This window comes from Petromyzon marinus, chromosome 6, assembly GCF_048934315.1.
Source record: "Petromyzon marinus isolate PM22_M1 ecotype Great Lakes invasive population chromosome 6, UKy_Petmar_22M1.pri1.0, whole genome shotgun sequence".
In the NCBI taxonomy this organism is placed as follows: Eukaryota; Metazoa; Chordata; class Hyperoartia; order Petromyzontiformes; family Petromyzontidae; genus Petromyzon; species Petromyzon marinus.
Window position 1 is genome coordinate 11,464,216 of NC_133672.1, and position 18,861 is coordinate 11,483,076.

Below are 18,861 nucleotides of genomic sequence, written 5' to 3' on the forward strand. Positions count from 1 at the left end.
GTCTTTTGTGCAGTATAACGAGGAAGTGAAGACTAAGAATGCAACTTCAAACATTTCTCGAGCTGTGGCATTGGAGAATTGTCTTCAGTCACATGTACCTATTTCTAGTGCGTAGGTGTATGAACAGGGGCGCCCGTCCATATAGGCGAACTAGGCATTCGCTTAGTCCGCCAAGTTAAGTGGGGCGCCAAATTCGAGGGGCAAAAAAAATACAAAGAAATAATGCAATAACGACTATGTTATTTCAATTCGCGTACAGAGGGAATGTCAATTATAATTAATTTCTAAAAATTTCCGATAATGTATAGGTTGTACAGACGGACGGACAAACCGAATTATTATGTCTCGGTTTAAAAAAAAAAATACGCTTAAAAACATAAAATGTAAAAGAGGGGCAAAAATGTGTCCTAGTATATACCAAAAACCTCAGGCGAGATCTGCTCTTGGGGTTTGGGGGTGGGGGCGCCGATAGCATGGTTTGCCTAGGGGGGCGCCAGTTACTGGAAGCTAGTCTAGGGTCGCCCCTGTGTATGAACAAATGTTTTCTAAAAAGTTTCCTAACCCTATCTTTACGGGTGAAGTTTAATAAAACAGACTCATGCCGATAATACATTTATTTATAATTGGGTTCGATAATGTATGTATACTGTAATACAATTTTTTTTTTACCAAATGCTCAACACATGATAAATCCAATCAAATCAAGTTTTGGTGATAGACTTCTTTGGCTTACTGCACTGTACAGTTATCAACCCTCATTTACAAAAATTCTGACACAACAGTACTCTATCTTCTTGGTTCTTTCGGTAAAGTCACGACTTTACCGAAATAACCAAGCAGATTAATCCCTGCAGTCACGAAAGCTTTAAATCGAAACAGTACTCTATATACAGCAATTTGAATGTTAAATGACTAATGCATGTTTTTGAATGAATCGGGACATTTTTTTCTCGAAGAAACAAAAAAGCACACCGGCTACATTCAGAAAGGCCGTGCACACTCATGGTTGTGTGTGCATTTTGATAGCACAACTGCCCTTTCATTGATGAATCATTCATTGAGAAATGCAGTTCATTAGCACGAACTCAAGGCCTTGGTTCTTAAGCAGTGTGACATGTTTTAGTGTTAACCTTATTAACTTTAGCAAACCCAGCCCGTTCCTTAATAGTGTGGAGACAAGCTTTTGACGCATGCTATTGTGAATGAGGAACAGGAGCTTTATTGCCGTTGTTATTTTTAAGCAACTGTTAAAACCTTAATCAACTCCTGCAGCTGTACTTTAATAAATACTGCGCAAAGTACAAATGTTAGTGTCTCGCCCCACGTTTATCTATTTAATACAAATGCATTTCAACAAGCATTGTATACATTTTCTGTTGTGGAGTTGTATCCAAATATTCTACTGCCCTAAACATATACACTTTACAAGAATGTGTGTTTCCCTACAGCGTTATAAAGCTGAGTTTATTATTAGTACCTGACCAGTGCACAGCTATGAAATAATATATATTAAATGTTATCTACCACAGAAAGTTTAGTACGTAATGGTTATGTATACGGCAGTATGTTATCTGGTAACAAAAGGTCTATATACAGTATTTTGCCGGATAACATATATAGTATGTATTCCTCTATGCGTACGTATACTCTGATTATTCTTAACACATGTATTACATTTATATATACGCCACAGTACTCCCCTTAATGTATCATCATTAGCCAATATATCATCACTGTTGGATAAAGGCATCTCCACATTGTCGCCACCGATCGCGGCCTTCAGATGCGAAAAGGGATAAAAAGACCAATCACAAATTAACTTTGTAAAGCCATTTGGAAACGAATGATAAAATGAATTAAATAACACAACACAAATATGATTAAACCTGTCATATTGTCTATAAATAACGTGTTTGCACTTAGTGGCAGTGTGTTAGTTAAACTTTACACTTTGCAATATAGTAAGTATTTGGTGGATATATATTTTCATTTGTGGTCAAAACTTGAGGACAATTGCACTTCATTAATACAGTATTATATAGAAATATATCTGTTAAGATTTTTTAAATCGACAAACTCATATTTTGTTTGGTTACATATTTTAAATAAACTGCAGTGTATGGGTTTGAATGTTTTACCTGCGAGAGTAAGGTCAAACAACCACCAACACGTGTAGATACATTTTTACAACCCCCTTAAACAAAAACCCATTATTAATGAGTCAACAGTCGGTTACATTGAGCAGTGTATGGGGGCTGTGCATTAAACAATTGTCAGTGTCTGAAGTGATGTCCTCTCACCTGGCCGTGCTCAGGTGCAGCGGAAGGCCATGTCGCCGTCCCGTACAGAACACTGCTGGACATAGTGAGCGGGATGGTGTTCAGCCAGGGCGAGGCTGAAAGGCTCATGGAGGTGTTGACGGAGAAGACTGGAGGGCGGATGCATGGCACCTGGCACATGGTAACATCGGCCGTAACAATGATAATAGCAATGTTTTTCTTGTTGTTTTCAGCCTACTGCTGGACAACTGCTGGACGAAAGGCCTGTCCCAGTTTCTTTCATTGCTTTCTTTCATAAGTTGTGCCTGTCCAATAGTGGCCTCTGAATTATTTCATTTAGTCTTTTCGTTTTTTCAGCATTCTTCCTCTGCTTGGTTGCCTTATCCGTTCCGTGGTTGTTATTTTTTTTCTTCCATCTTTTGTCAGTTGTACTCATGATGTGACCTGCCAATTTCCACCATTGGAGTGTTCTTTAACAAGTATCAATTTGCAGCTCTCATATAACAATTCACACCTAACCTGGTATGGCATAGCTAGCAGAAGGAAATATCATTGAATACATCTGAAATGCTTCTATCTTTTTTGTTTACACAATAGAGGGAACAATTAGCCGCATGCCCTGTTCTATAGAAATCTTTGTCACATATGCATCAAAATAATGTTTTAATTCTCAGCTCTTGAAATTAATCAAAGTGAAAAACCAAATTAGACATCATAGCTTCTTTTTTCAGTCCTTCAACTTGTTACACTTGGGAACCACTTAAATCGCAGGTAGCCACGAGGATTTAAAGCCAGGTTCTCAACAGTACCAGCTCAGTATGTACATATTTTGAGTTTAATTCGCACCGGACGTAGCCAACCATGCTTCTTTCGCTACCACAGATGTGGAAAAATTATAATTTGGGATTGGTTTTGATGACATATACCGCAGGAAGGTTTAACACCCACTCCGAAGTCCTGTAGTTGACATGCTTTTGTAATTTAGCCTTAAAATTAAACGAACAGCTGTGGGAAATGAACATCTATTCTGTTCAAATTGGCTCGGTGGCAAGTACACTGACCCTAAAACTTTATGAAAGTTAATAACAATGATAATAGATAGCGCTCATAGTTAAATATAAATATTTTGTAACAAAGTAATATGTGTACAAATACATGGAGCAGGCTCAGCACTCTAACACGAATTGCTTACAGAATACACAACTAGTCAAGTGCTCTGAGGCTTTCCACTTCTTGTTCAAGTGCAAGTGACACATCAATTTACCTTGCTTATGCATGCGAATGTATAAAAAGTTGCTTCTCACTCTTACTATAAATCTGACTGGTGGTCTTAAAATTGATTACCGGTAACGTAGCCTCCATAAACATTTCTGTACATTGCTGGGTGTTTACTCTCCTGTGATCAGAGCCACTGTTGTGTTCTACAGATGTAATGTATCTTGAACTCCAATGTACATTGTGCTTCGATATACAGTATGTTCTACTAGGTTGTGTAGAGACAAATGTTCAACACATGCATGGCTAAAAGGAATCAACCACGATGAAGAAAATACACCTCCACTGCTCTTGTGTGACCACTGTGGGTGTCAGAGGCACAAGCGTATTGTTTTTGCTGAATTGGTTGAATTAATGTCATACAAAGTGGGTGTTTTATACTTGTGCTCGCAAACTGACAATGGAACCTTGCTATGCACACATACGCACAATGGTTTAGATTTATGGGAGGCCATTTAAATGTATTGTAAGGCGAGTCCTGCTGCCTCTGGTGACGTCAAACTGCTGTGATGTGCACGGCTGATTGTACTTCCCTTAAACATTTACTCACCTATTTTGCTTCGCGAATTCTATTCTCAAAATAGCTTTTAGTGTATGCTTTAATACATGTTAATATTAATGTTGTATATTTTCCAGTTCCTTTTTTTTTTACAAAGCTACCTTGGTAGATGTTGTTTTGGGTTACCATGGCCCTAAACTACAAACAGGATTTAGTTGTAAGTAATTGTGCAGTTAATTGAGCCCTTGGGCACCTTGGGCTAATTTAAACCTTAGACTATGGGCTGTACAGATACTGTTCTCACCTTCGGACTGCGCAGGAACCAGCTTCTGCCTTAACTTGGTATTGTGGAATGTATTATTAGACATGTGTAGTAGAACGACTGTATTGGCTCGGTATGGGGGCTGTAGGCAGGTGTCACGGGGGTTGTGTCGGGCCGTGACACACTGTGTGAACCCAAAAGGACACGTGACTGGATAAAGGGAGGCCAGGGGCCCCAGGGGGGTCACATGGTTGGGGTTCGGGCCTTCCCGAAGGATCGGGAAGGGGGGTGTGGCCTGGGGCGGAGTTGGTCACACCAGAGTGGTTGTAAGCGGGGCGTGGACGGAGAGCTAGGCTGGTCTGCGCTGTTCTGCTGGGTCATCTCTGGGATGAAGCTCTCCGGTCTTCGCTAGTGGACCAGGCAGCGTGTTGGGCTGTCCTGGTCTAGTGATGTAGTACCCCCGTGGGTTTGCTAAGTTAGGAACGGTGGCTACCACCTTAAGTCGTTATGTTAAGTGTTACCTGTTGTGTTAGGTAATAAATAGTGTTGTCTCCAAAGTCCAGTGTGCGCCTGAATTTAACCAACTAAACATGTAACAATGCATAAATTAATCGATTTAAAGTATTTTCCACTTATATATGCATGGAATCATGAGTGTAGCAATAATGTCTTTTAAATCATACATATAAGTCATGTACAGTAAAAATGAGACCAAATGCAATCAATTCTGAAATATTGTGACCCTAAATTATAGCAATTCATCAAATGATTGTGGAGGTTAGAGGAGTTTTAATCATTACAACTCTGATTATAGAGTTAAAGGTCTAGATTTTTATAGATATAAAATCATGCTTATTAATGTTGATTAGAAGGCTATGACTTTTAATAAACATGAACAAGCACCTGAATGTGCAGCGAACTACAGAATAAACCAGGTTGCATATGCGTGAGTCCAGGGAATAGACAATTGCCATGTGTTACTTTCATGATGTTAAAGTAGCTAATGTGTTTTGACTCTGACTCCTGTGCTGACTGTGCGTAGGCTAGTGCCAAAGGAGACCCAGTGGCAGCTGTGAAGAAACAGCTGGAGGAGAGAGAGAAGCAGCTGTCTACTGAGAAGGAGGAGGCAACTGCTGCCAAGGCCAGGCTGAAGCAGCTGACGCAGGTGAGCCACTAGACATATGACACAATTGTATAATCGCAGTTTGTTAGTGTGAGTTGATTATAAACTGTAGGTTAGTATACTAATGCTTTCAGCTATGTGTTTTTTTATTTCGTTCTTAGTTACAAGGTAACATTTTGTGGTAATCCTCACAGTGGATTGCTCCAGTTGTTCTATTCAATCATTTTGTAATTGCCAGCTATTGGGCATTGTTACCCTACAGAATGACGAAGTGTGCAGATATTTTAATCCACGCACTTTCATTCCACGTACCTTGACAGTGGGCCATTGTTGGTGGTTTTCATTTCTCAGGTATCTTAATAGGTCCCAGTTCATGTCTAATGTTAGCTGTAAAATTGTGTCGGTGTGCGTCATTAGCGATCGCATGTGTTGCTTAATGGTTCTGCAGGAGGTGACCGCAGAGCGGGTGAAGTGGACGGCCCTGGAGACCAAGCTCCGTGAGCAGGCGAATGACAAGGAAAGTGAAGCCAAGGCCCTGCAGGCGCGCATGCAGGCCAGCTATGAGGATCACACGAAGGAGGAGCAGCAGCTGCAAGCCAAGGTGACCCATACGGGGGCAGGTGGCTCCGCTAGCCAGTGCAACCTCACAGATGCATGTCTCCTCCTACAAGTGTCGTGTGGATGGGACCCCACTGTTGTCTGAAGTTTCAAGCACAGCCTTGCGGCTTTGTAGAGCATGGTGGCACAGTGGTAACATTTGTGCCTCACAGCAAAAAGGGTCTGGGTTCGATTCCTGTGGAGCCTGACTGCTCTCCTCCTGGTCCTGTTTAGGTTTTATACAGATTCTCCGGTTTCCTACTATTGCTAAAAGCATACAATGCATCCCAAATGTAGGACCCTCCTGAAAAGAGTCCCTTGGTCTTAGAATGGCTCTCCTAATTATCGCAGGCAGCACATTAATTTTGCTTACTTGAATGTGTGTTTTGGCCTCAATACTTTAGATAACCAGTGTTTCAATTGTGTGATGTGAATGTAGATGTAAAGGCAACTGAGTTTTCCTGGATATGTTCTGCCTGTGATGTCCTAGTAACATTCTAAACAAAATAATCAATCCACTGTATTGATCAGCAGGTCATGGGTGGTAAGGGAAAGCGTAAGTACACTTCCACCTCTGTCAAGATGTCTGACCAGTGTGAAAGGGTAGGCTAACTACCCTCTTGAAGGGACTCTCTAACTTTTTTAGAGGCCCAGCAGTGACACGAGAAAGACATTTCAGGGCTGCATCCATACCTTTATTCCTCATGGAAACAGTCAATGTGAATGAGAATGTAATAGTATAATGTGTAGTTAATGCCTATCACACTAGTAATATAAACACATTTTCTATTGTTTTAGCACACCAGTGAATATCAGTTCATATTTTTTTAGCTATGTACTTTAGCATGTGGGATAGCCAATGCATAGCACAATTTCACATGCTGTACTGCACCATTAGATGTTATTCACAGTGCTGTTTGGTGCACCACAGTACATCTATGCTTGCAATCACCTAAGTGATTGTAATGACAATTGAAGTGTTTTTGTGATGCAATGCAGAGCATTTAATGTTATTTATTTCTGAGCACATTTCTGTCTGGCAACAGTGAGCATTGCTCCTGCAGTCAATTTATGATTAGTGCACCAATTAATATCTGTCGTTAAAACTTCATGTGACAAAGTGCTGACGGTTTTGGTGAATAAAAATTGTAATAAAAAAAAAGAATTTCTGTATCTTAAAATATACACAATCGTTATCAACCCTGACCGTGCAACATCAGGGTATGGAAACAAACATCTACATCTATTCATCACTTCCAGCTATGTTCTTGGTTCATGTGGTTTCCTGTGTGTACCTTGGGGGTATGTTGGTAAGCACAATGTTGCTATGTTCTTTCTTCAGAAGGACATGTTTAAAAATGCTTTAGTACCTTGATGGATATGTCTATATTCACCATTATATATTCATGCTAGACATGTTCTAGTGTTTATATAACACATGTTAGTGTCTGATCCTATTGTGTGAGTTTAGATGTGCTTGTGCAGTGTTGCATTCTCTAGGTTTGAAAGTTGGTGTTTGTATATAAGTGGTTGTAAACATGTATGCTGCTGTATAAATGTCTCCTGTGTCTGTTCTCAGAATGTCTTTGCAAATGACATGCGTGACATGCAGTCTCCCAGGCAACCGAATCTGTTTATTAACATCAACAGGTTCTATAAACATGAGTCAAAGCACCCATGTCCACATGCTATTTCTTTCTGCCATTTGCTGGTCCATCTTAATCAGGTATAACTTGACTTACAAGAACGTGATGGCAACTAATAGTAATTTATTATTTTTTAACAGGTGCACTGGCTGTGATAGTAAAAATTGCACAATGATACTTATAATTATGGATGCAACAGACCATGTTTAAAAGTTGACATTTAATTCAATAACACTGGTTTATATTTACCTTTTCTAATCAGATAATATATGTTACTAGTTTGTTGTGACTATTTTGACAATCTCTATTTCAGTGACATGAAATTGGGCTGCGAAATTTATTTTTCATTTCAATAAATTAATTTCCCAGGGGTCATTAAACTTGATTGGCAGACATCTTTGGCGTGACTCACTGGCTCTTAGTCAATTTGGAAAGTATGGCTCATTAAGTGATCCAAACATATTGTTTGTTCCCTTAAAAAGTACTTCCAAACACATGTATCTAGTGTATGTACACACATGGGATAACTGTTGAGTGTTTTGTACTTGGCAAAAGAAACTGCTTCTGCAGTGTTGTTCAAGCTAATGTGGTTGTAAGAGAAACTTAAAATCCTTCATCTTAAGCGGTATAAACTGGGAAGCAATAACGAGTGAAATGCCTCACTGGAAATCTAAGGTGAATGAGGCGGGCCAAAGTGGCTGAGGGAAGGTAGTCAAGTGAGAAGAAAGCAAAAAAGTAAGGCTAAAAGCGTCACAAACCTTGAGCAAAGAAAACAGCAATTTTTTCGACTGGTGCCAGCTTGATAATTACTCTCGCTAGCCACCCACAACACAAAGGGGTGACCTACAGTTGATGGACTTTTTCAGCATCAAAGCCATCGTACTATGAAATGCACGGATGCCATTTATGATTGATGGTTGTGAAAAGGGTAGTGATCACGATGGTGTTGTGTGTGTTGGGGAGCGGTAGTGTAGCAGTTAGCACGCTGCGCTACGAACCTAGCGACCCGAGTTCGATTCCCGTTCATGGATAACACAAGTGACAATTATCTGAACCGGTCCTGGGCCTCCTCTAGGTCTACTCAAACTCAAATGAGTACCTGGTGCTGTGTAAAAACATCGCCACGAGGGGAGACAAAGGCGGCCGGGCGTGGTGCTGGCCACCCCACCCCCTCGTATGATGTTCTGGCGTTCATAGGTGTTTGCTGACAGCGCTTGCCCCAACAGTCTGTTAAGATTATAGGGGGATCTTTGTTTTTGTGTTGGGCTCTAGGTGCGAGAGCTGCAGGAGGAGCTGGATACGAGCTTAACCAACTTGCGCAAGGACAACACCATTCTGAGGGAGGCACTCACCAACTCTACCAGCCAATTGGATAGCAAGTAAGGCCTTCAGCCTATTGTAACATTGACTAAATTATGTGTAAAGTCCTTTTCCTTAATATTAAGTTATTTGTGGAAGACTATATATACACAATCATATGCTTCATTCATACAATTGCATCTAAAAGTGCTGTACAATAATGACACAATTACATCAAAGAAGGGGATAATCCCAAAATAAGGAACTTATGAGTAAGGGTACTCAGTGTGGAAACCAACAAGATCTCAAAAAAGTCTTTAAAAAGTTTTCCGATTTAGCTGTGCCTTCCAAATGTATAAACTCTTCACATCACTAGAATGTTCAATCATCAAGCCAGACAATAGTTTTCTTACAAGTGCTATACATACTCTCCTTTATTGTGTTGTCACATCCTTTAAACATAGCTACTGAACCTTAAACCCAACTAAAGTATTTGAATTCATTAAATGAAAAATTTGTTTTAAATACTGTATGCCCATACAGTCACTGAGAACACTGTCCATCTAGCTATATCATCTATACCACATAATAGCGGTCGTTAGCATACAGTTGTTTGTGTGCATTGTAGGGCCAATGCAGAGCTGGCAAAGCTGCGGCAGGATTGCGCTCGGCTGACCAAAGAGCTGCATGACAAGACAATGAGCCAGCAGAAAGAGGACAAGCAGAAGGAAACCGTTGCTAGCTACGAGCAGCAGATCGCTCAGCTCAAGGTTTGTTTAATGGGCCACGTCTATGAGTCGTAGCTATGTTGTGCCCCTTGCACCTACATTTATTTTACATCCGGTCTGTTTAGCCTTGAGGCTAATGTCAAGAAAGTTTCCTTGACCTCTTGATTGTGTTTCCATTGATGTTGTTGAACCTTGGCTTATGTATCATATGTTTTTGTTATTTAGAAAATATGGCCAATTCACTTTCAAAATTGTCTATCAGTTATTTATATTCATTCACAAATACTTATATGGATACTTTTCTTTACATTGTGTAGCACAATAAATTATCATTCGTTTTAATTGAATATAAGGTATGTACAAAAATTCTAACTTCCTGATATTGCTTTTCTTTAAATACAGTACGTACAGAGCGAAAGAAGTTCAACATACATAAATAGCGTTAATAATCATTTGTCCAGATCATCGACATTTGAACTCAAATTACAATTGTTGTGTGTGAGATACAAGTGTTGGCATTGTGATACATGCAGGAGTCAGAATTCGATTGGGATACTGGTTTCATCAATATTGGGTGTGTATCGGTTGAGACAGAAAGAACAGCAGGAGTCGGTGAGCGCACTGCAGTCGCGTGTCAACGAAGTGGCGGCTGAGCTGCGCAAGGCCCAGGCCAATGTGAACAGCCTGACTGATAACATCGAGAAGAGCAAGGCAGAGCTGCAATCTTCACTGCAGCAGTCCGGTGGTGGGTCACCCCACGTCTGTGTGTACACTCGATGACGCAGTGGTTATCGCACTGCGCTAAGAACCCAGTGACTCAAGTTCAATTCACAGCCACAACCAATAACAGTGGCTAATATTTGAACAGATTCTGAGCCTGCCATAGGTCAACTCAGCCTTTAATGAGTACCTGGTGCTGTGTGTAAACGTTGCCACTGGTGAGACAAAGGCGGCCGGGATTGGTGTTGGGCCACTCACCCCCTCATGTGATGTGCTGACATTCACAGATGTTCACTGAGAACACTTGCCCCAACAGCCTGTTGAAGTCTGTACCAACAAAACATAGGTCCTCATCTGCTTGTGTACATGCATGCACACAACAGCCCATGGTCATGCCTGTGAGTTTTATCTATGTACACAGCAACCCACTCACAGGATGCACACTGTTTTCCTCTTCCCAGTGCCATACCAATTGGGCTATTGGCGTTTTGTCATGAGATCCATTCGGCTTTCTTACAGAGCAGTGCAACCCTTTAATAATGGAGAATAATGGCCCACAGAAGCAGATATAACAGCGCTACCTCTTAGATGGTTTAAGTAATATCTCATCCGTGTTAGGAGTAATACTTTTCCACCTGCCCTGCCGCTGAGTAATGTTCACCTGATAGTCAAACTTAGATTTTTAATTTTAGTTACATTAAGTGCAGAATATTTTTTTGTGGAGTTTTTTTCTGCATTCATTTGTGACTAGGCTGAGACCATCACAAAATTTGAGAACCTGGATTAACAAAGGCAGCTGCTTCCTGAATTAAAACTCAATATCTTTGTGATGCCAGCTCAGCACTCTGATCTCTGTGCCACCCTCAGGGTGCACACTGCTCATAATTCTGTGATGTCACCTCATGACCTGTGACCTTACAACCCGAGGTCTTAACTGACAACGTTGCTTTTTTGGTCTTAATCACCCCAATGAGTGCACCTTTACATGGATATATCTAAAGAGGTGTGGGTGCTCTTTGAGAAAGCTGCTTGGAATAATTTCCTTAGAAAGCATTTTTCAGTGCACTATTCATGTGCATACTTCATGGGTTAGGTCATGAGAAGACAATCATGGTATATATTATCTGAAATTGCACATATATATTTTTTATTTTAAGCTAGGAAAGCTCCTGAAACATATTACCTCGACATAACATAGAGGTATATATCTCTACATTAATATTAAATACTTTTTTTCTATTCGTTGGGAATATTGGTTGATTTGCTGCTTTCCAAACTAAAGCTTACATTGTTCTTGTCATGTATGTGAATCCTGTGATTCTGTTGGCTATGTTAACCACTAATATGTTTGAAATCTGCTACTCGGTATGGCTGCGAGGAATTCTAAAGTGTCGGTGCGTGAAGATTTACTTTGTGCTCGGGACTTTGCCTGTGTGCGTTTCCCACTTTCGTGGCGACAGAGGTGCAGGGAAAGCTGTCGGCGGCAGAGCAGCAAGCGGAGCAGCAGAAGCGCGAATTGGAGGGCCTGCGTGCAGAGCTGGCCAGCAGCCAGGGTGAGAAGGAGCAGCTGCAGGAGAGGATCTGCTCTGTGGAAGCCCTGCTGCAAGCCAGTGCGAGCCAGGAGAAGGAGCCCAGCCAGAACATTGACGCCAGTGTCATCAGTGAGATTAAGGTCCGTACCACTGCCATCTGTGGCCCCACTGAGTGTTTTGAATCTGAGATTAATTATTGTTTTCTTTTTTAACTCTACCTTTTTCATCATTATGTTGAAGTTGATTTTTATTTTCAGTTGGATTCAATATTATCTTTATTTGCCCTTGTGAGAAACTGTGCTTGTTGTACATGTGATAAATTTGTCCCTGGTAAACACCAACAATTTTGGGTCTTCACTAGAAAGTGGTGTTAACTACCTAGCCTGGTATACTGTAGGTCGTGAGGTCGATCCAAACCTTGATGCCTATGTTTGGAGTTAGCATGTTCTCCCTGTCGTCGTGTGGATTTTTGTCCAGGTCCTCCGTTTTTTTCTCCATATTTAGAAACGTGCATTTAGAATATTTGGCTGCTATAAATTTCCACATGATAAGCCACTTAATTGGGCGATAATTTTAGGCCAGGTCGCGTATAAAAAAGAGCGATGTAGCACAGTGGCCCTTACCATGTAAAAAAACTAGTTTCACTTAAATAGTTTAATTATGGAACTCTGTATAATTAATGTAAAATGTTTTCGATTTGCTTACTTACAAACTAGGTTGTAAATCATCTTTGTATTCCGTGTACGTCCTGTTATATATTTGACAAACCAAAAATGGTTAAGCATACTTACATGCGATTGATTGTTGTCCCCTTCAAAGAGGCTTATCATTTACCTGTAAGTGAAACATTCAACACTATCATGTTAAATGTGAAATACTAAAATATAAATGTGATGCTGTTTCTCTTTGCCAAATACATGTATACACAAGGAGTTGCAGGAGGAGAATGATACCCTAAGAAATCTCTTAGAAACTCTACAAGAGTCTCTGACTCCGTTTGCTGGACAGGTATCTGGAGCAGCTTTGGTAGAAGTGCTTTACAAAGGGGTTTTCTGGTTCCATTGCTTCATTGTAGAGTCTCATTCATTTCATCAATGATTAGTAGTTGGTGACCCATCATACTTCTGCAAAACTATAGGCTTGCCTGTAATTGCGAATTCATCTTCTTTTTCATATAAATGAAGCTTTCTTATAGTGTTTAATAAAAAATACAATAACAGTTTGTATTCCATTTTTAGGAATCTCACATGGAAGAGATTCAGAAGCTGCAGACTCAGTAAGTAAAAAGAAAGAACGTCTTCAGCACATTTTTTTCCGTTTTAGAAGACTCGTATTTGTTTATTCAGCTCTTAGTTCTAATTAAAGCATTACATTAATGTGCTTATGAGTAACTGTAATATTGTTTTTCTTAATGGATGGTAACTTTTTTTGTTTGGAAAGTATTGTAGCTGAAAAAGCATTAACGTAAACATTACATGCTGCCTAAAATGCTAAGAAAAGAATAAAACCTAATTATGTTTTAACATCCTTTTAAAACAAATGTTAGAGAACAAGCAGAAGCATCACTGCACACAGGCCACTTGCACTTATAAAGGCTAAATGCAATAATTTAGTTGTACGTTGGTTGGAACTTTGAACTGTTCGTGTTAGGAAAATATTCCATGTAAAGTGGGAAGTGATTTATTGCTGCGGGCTTGGGAGAGAGCTTTTAATGGAGGTGCGCTGAAACGAAACATGACTTGTGTGGCAGGGTGAAGGAGCGTGACGACCAGCTGGCCGCATTTGAGAAGCAGGTGCTGTTGCTCAGTGAGAGTGTCGAGCAGCAGAAGCAGAAGAACAACGTAAGAGACTTGCCACTGCTTGGCAGAGATTTCACCTGAAAGGAACTCGAGGGTGGTAAACTCGTGGGAGGTCTCCTTTATTTTGTCATGCAGGTGACGTGGCCTAACAGGAGTGCGTTCACTCCTTGTAGCAGAGGTTCATGGTTCGGGTGTATTAACAAAAAGATACGAGCTCTCGCTTCGCAGTGGATGTTAAACAATCCCGTTGCACCATTTGTAAGTGTAGGCCATTTTGTGCCAGTGACACGGTGGTCCAAGTTTCCCAAATATGAAAAATTCCCTGCAAATTAGTCAGTTGGATTATATATAGCAATCATTGCCCTCTACTGTGAAGACTTGGCAGGACCCTGAGTAAACAAGCATCGCAGTAATAATGGTAATGCTTGTCTGCTAAATGTTAACATGAGATTTTTTGAATTTGGGAAAGACGCATGAACTAATGTTAAGAATGTGTCCCCACCATCATTGGTCCTTTCATGAGGTGTGTAATGATTCGCCCCCCTCACTAGCCAATTTGATGAATTGTCATGTTTCAAGGTCGCCATCATATTCAAGAATTGTTTATTTCACGTTGTGGGGAATATCATGTCCTCTATCTGCTGCAAGGGTCTCTTGAACCCATGACATAAAGCACATACAAATAAAATATATATCGATTCTTACACTCAACAAATGCTTGTATCATGGGGTGAGTAATCTACATGAATCGATGCATTGTTTCCCGCCTAGGTTTCACGACAGCGTGCCACATTGTGTCTTGCATATTTTTGCTCATCAGCACCCTCTGCCTACTGTTTTGTGCCTGTAATTGTAATTTAAGGCAAGTGCTACAAACAAACGCATTTTCCAGTAATATTTGCCATTGGTGCGTACAGAACACATACATTACTTTATACATTGTTTTGCTTGACTGTACTCTGGCAGTTATTCTGTATGCCTTGCATTAATATGCACCCTTGGCATGGTTTTTTGTATTTATCGCTTCAGAAGTAAGTGTTTTTCATGTAACCTTGGCGCAACCGCGTGCAATGCATGGCATTTGGAACGTGCTTATTTCTCTACAATAGTCGCAGATTGTGGCCTTCCCTAAAACAGGATCTGCGAGAGAAAAACTGGAAAGCGATGGAAGCTGTCAATTCAGCAGAAAAGCTGAGCAGTGCAAGCTCGACTGCTAAGGTGGTTTTCTTGCCTGTGTAACTAATGAACCCTGCCACCTCTTCAGACGTTGTCCTCGAATTTAGTTTTCCATAACAGTATAGAAATTATGCTGCAATTGTACAGATAGGTTTTTTAAATAAATATAATTTGGCAAGTAAATGTAAATGAGTGGACCACTATGTTGTTTCTTCTCACGCTTTAATATGTATTTTTTTATATTTTAAAATGGTGACTATGGCAATAATACTTACTATTTTCGATGTAGTTTTTTATTAAAGCTCACTATAAAGCAGTTTCGAGCATGTCTGTTTCATTTACTCAGAAGCCCATTCAAGAGTATATATTATGCCAAGTCACATTTTCACAACTTAAGAATAAAAAAAATACGGACATTTTCTTTGGTTCTTTCGGTAAAGTCACGTAGAATGAGAATAAAATAATAAATTGATTATTTTGATTATTTTCTATATATTTTATTCTCATTCTACGTGACTTTACCGAAAGAACCAAATAAGATTAATCCTTGCAGTCACGAAAGCTTTAAATCGAAATACGGACATTATCTCTCCGTCCCCAATCTTACCCTGCTTATGTTGACTTTTTTCCATTATAAACACACTGCATGTTCCTTTGCTGCCTGTTATGCTTAAAGCCTACGAGTAATGTATTAAGTGCTTGTGGTTTGTCATGAGAGTTATGCAAGTCATGTGATTTGTCGTCTTGCCCAGGAGGTTCTGGAGAAGAAGATGGAGGAAATTGAGCGGCACACACGAGAGACGCTTCAGAATCTCTTCCCCGCCGTACCAGTCCCTGCAGAGACGGTATAGCGCAGGGTTGCGGTGCATCATTGCACTGCCGCCGATGCCCTGTGTGGCATGTGTATCCATCGTCCTACCCATGCACACTGCAAAATCTGGTGTCCTGTCTTGAACAAGCGCGAATTATAAAAATTGTTAAAAACTAACATACCACCATGGAAAGTCTCGATATTAATGATATATAGTCTAACGTGTTTTTTTATGCAGTATATTTGTATGTCATGCATTCCAATTCAAGCATAATGGGATTTCACCTGGTTATGTATATAAAACATTGCATTACAGGAAATTGATAAGTGTGTATCTTGTACTTTAATGTACAATGTTCTACTTGCAGCAGTAACACTATGATATGCGTCTATTTATACTCCTACACTTTGTTAAGCAAAGTAATATTGCAATGCTGAGTAATTGTCTGGGGTCATAGAGGAACGTGCAATCTTTTGGAATACCTGCTGTAACGCCGGTAAATATAGTACTCTATTTTAGTGTGAAGTGGGTTTAGACTTTGCATATCCATCATTCCGTGTCAGGAAGGGGACAATTTAAATTTGACTTACGTGTATATATTTATACAGATGTCCCCCTTTATCTACTAGAGGTGAAACGTTCCACAAAGAAAACAATATACAGCTTATTGTTTTTTATGACCACTTGCTGCCATTGATTGGATGAAATTGGACTCTACGAGTTAAAATGATTTCAATATTTACTCAACCATTTATTTGCTAGCATTTGTGTGACACATTGCATTGTGGAAAATTGCAGATGTCAAGAATGATGCATTGTTTGGTCATGGGAACACCATAATTGATAGTTCACATTTTCCCTGTTGAAACGCCTGGAAAGACTGGTTTTTATGCCAGGTTATAAGTACATTATCTCCAGTAGTACGGCATATTGCACAGGACATGAAAAAACATGCAATAGGGCGGCATATATTAATGTAATATCCAACCACGTGTATCAGGCAGTCGGTCGCTTAGCAACATGCATGTGAGGTTCTTTTCTGAATGAAAAAGGATAGAGTCGTTATTGTTAGTTGATTATAATTTGTCTTTTTACACCAATGCAGTAATACCCAGTAGTTGTAATCCAGTGGTAATCTGACTGTCATTTTATATTCATGAGCTATGAAGCACTACCTACTTATGTTTAAATTTTAAATAACAAAAAATGATAATGGTAATGATGTAGCACGTAAATGTATTATTCAAATGCCAGTGAGGTGTCCAGCTCTGTTATTCAATGTAAAATATATTTTGTTGCTCATGAGCATGGCGTAGTGCTAATCTCCTTTTCAGAGCTCTGTGCCATTGTGGGAAATTCCACATTCTTATGACAGGGTGTTCTTATTGTTCAACTTATAAATACAGCAGAAATGCAAATAATTCCTATGAGAAAATATCCCAGGAATACAAGGGAGTAATACAGGAATTATTTGTTGACCAATGTGGCCCAAGAAAAATAGAGGGTAAATATCGTTTCATTTGATCACCTCTAGAAGGTGCTAATGAATATCAACACCTACAGAGGAGACCTTTATCATCCAAATTTATGAGAGCTTTAAAGTCAATGGTGTGTGGTCGTGTGCCTCCTTGTAAACCACGTTGCTATTCATAAGGACAACCCGATGCTCTTCTTGACCCAGGAACAATGGAGAACTCAGCCTGCGTGTGTTTAACCCTTGGTGTGCATGCAGAAGCTGAAGCAGTGGCTGCAGGAGTTTGAGAAGCTTGCAGAGGAGAGCCTCAAGCAGCAAAAGGAAGCTGGGCCCTCGTCTGTGGTGCGATAACTGCAGTGGTGTTTCTCGATGTTCATTTATAACTTGTCTCATAATGATTCCTTGCTTGCATATCAATTTAACCAATGGAATACTTCATACAGATTTCGTTACACAAGTATTATGCATTTTAAAAAATAATAAAGTCGCCATATGAAGAGGAAAATTAGTGAAGGTTTAGTTTTTCATTCGTATCAGACTTGAGTCATTGCTCTACACATAACAACATTCTAACTGCTGCAAAGCCTCAGTCGGGGTCTTGAAAAGGAGCATCATTAAACACGTAAAAATAAACATCTGCTTCTTTGGACGCCACTGCGGATTGCTTGCGCTGAGTGGTAAGATTAACTTTGTCTGTGGGTGTCCTTCAGGAGCTAACGCAACAGCTAGAGGAGGCAGACCAGGCACGCAAACATGTGCAGGCCGAGTGTGAGAAGTACAAAACAGTGCTGGCTGACACGGTGAGTCTGGTCAGGTCCTGCACACTTGATACCCTTTCCACACAGGTCTAGGAACTGGACTGTGATGCATTGGTTTGGGTATTTTATGTCGATTAGTAAAAGTTTCATAGTTCATATTTAGTAAATTACCTTTCACTGTAGCTGTCACTGTTATTTTAATATTAAATAATGAACGTATATTTATAAGTTAATTACATTTTATGAATAGATTTATAAGGATGTATTTATTCACCATTTAAAAATGGAACTACGTTGGTTTGAAGTATGCATTAACGAAAATAGTTTTGTTTTTATTATGTAATTTGTTCATGTGCAGTTTGCATCCATTATAGCTTCTATCTTTAACAAAATAGCAAAAAAAGTATTCTTAAATATGACTTCATTAAATCACAAGGGGGGTGAATCATGAGATGCTTGATAATAATAGTGGGAAAATCATACCATGAAATTCAATCTTTATAAACGCGCAACTTTCATCTTCATCTCATGCAGTATAAGCAAGTCGTTTTGGGTATGTTCGGATGGCAATGTTGGCAAACAACTGTGTAATTACACCGCAGGGGTTGCGCTTTGAAGCTTGGCTCTGTTTTTTCAGGAGGGCATATTGAAGCAGCTGCAGGGAAGTGTGGAGGCGGAAGAGCAGCGATGGAGAAGTAAGGTTGCCGAGGCCGAGTCCAGCCTTCAGCAGGTTTGAGCTCTTGGCTGACTCGCACACTAAAGCAGCGCCTTCAAGGGAATTCTCACTACATGTGCCACACTATATACACTGCATATAAACTGATTCGGGGTTTATTGGGGCTATTATTTACCATTATTATTCTTGGTTATCGAGGAAAGCCG

At 40.0% G+C, this 18,861-nt stretch overlaps 1 protein-coding gene across 8 annotated transcripts in view; it reads left to right on the forward strand.

Annotated features, from left to right (window-relative positions):
• RRBP1 (ribosome binding protein 1) overlaps window positions 1-18,861 on the forward strand; it is a 35,226-nt gene that overhangs the window by 8,279 nt on the left and 8,086 nt on the right. For 5 of the 8 annotated variants that reach the window (XM_032947969.2, XM_032947968.2, XM_032947973.2 and 2 more), the window contains 15 exons: window positions 2,315-2,460; window positions 5,358-5,480; window positions 5,887-6,039; window positions 8,954-9,060; window positions 9,609-9,750; window positions 10,303-10,453; window positions 11,889-12,100; window positions 12,891-12,968; window positions 13,199-13,236; window positions 13,711-13,801; window positions 14,897-14,977; window positions 15,688-15,780; window positions 17,480-17,563; window positions 17,932-18,021; window positions 18,617-18,709. In XM_032947969.2, the coding sequence (XP_032803860.2) occupies window positions 2,315-2,460; window positions 5,358-5,480; window positions 5,887-6,039; window positions 8,954-9,060; window positions 9,609-9,750; window positions 10,303-10,453; window positions 11,889-12,100; window positions 12,891-12,968; window positions 13,199-13,236; window positions 13,711-13,801; window positions 14,897-14,977; window positions 15,688-15,780; window positions 17,480-17,563; window positions 17,932-18,021; window positions 18,617-18,709 (1,682 nt within the window). The remainder of the gene's footprint in view (window positions 1-2,314; window positions 2,461-5,357; window positions 5,481-5,886; window positions 6,040-8,953; window positions 9,061-9,608; window positions 9,751-10,302; window positions 10,454-11,888; window positions 12,101-12,890; window positions 12,969-13,198; window positions 13,237-13,710; window positions 13,802-14,896; window positions 14,978-15,687; window positions 15,781-17,479; window positions 17,564-17,931; window positions 18,022-18,616; window positions 18,710-18,861) is intronic. The other 3 variants (XM_032947971.2, XM_032947970.2, XM_076065047.1) reach the window with 3 other exon arrangements.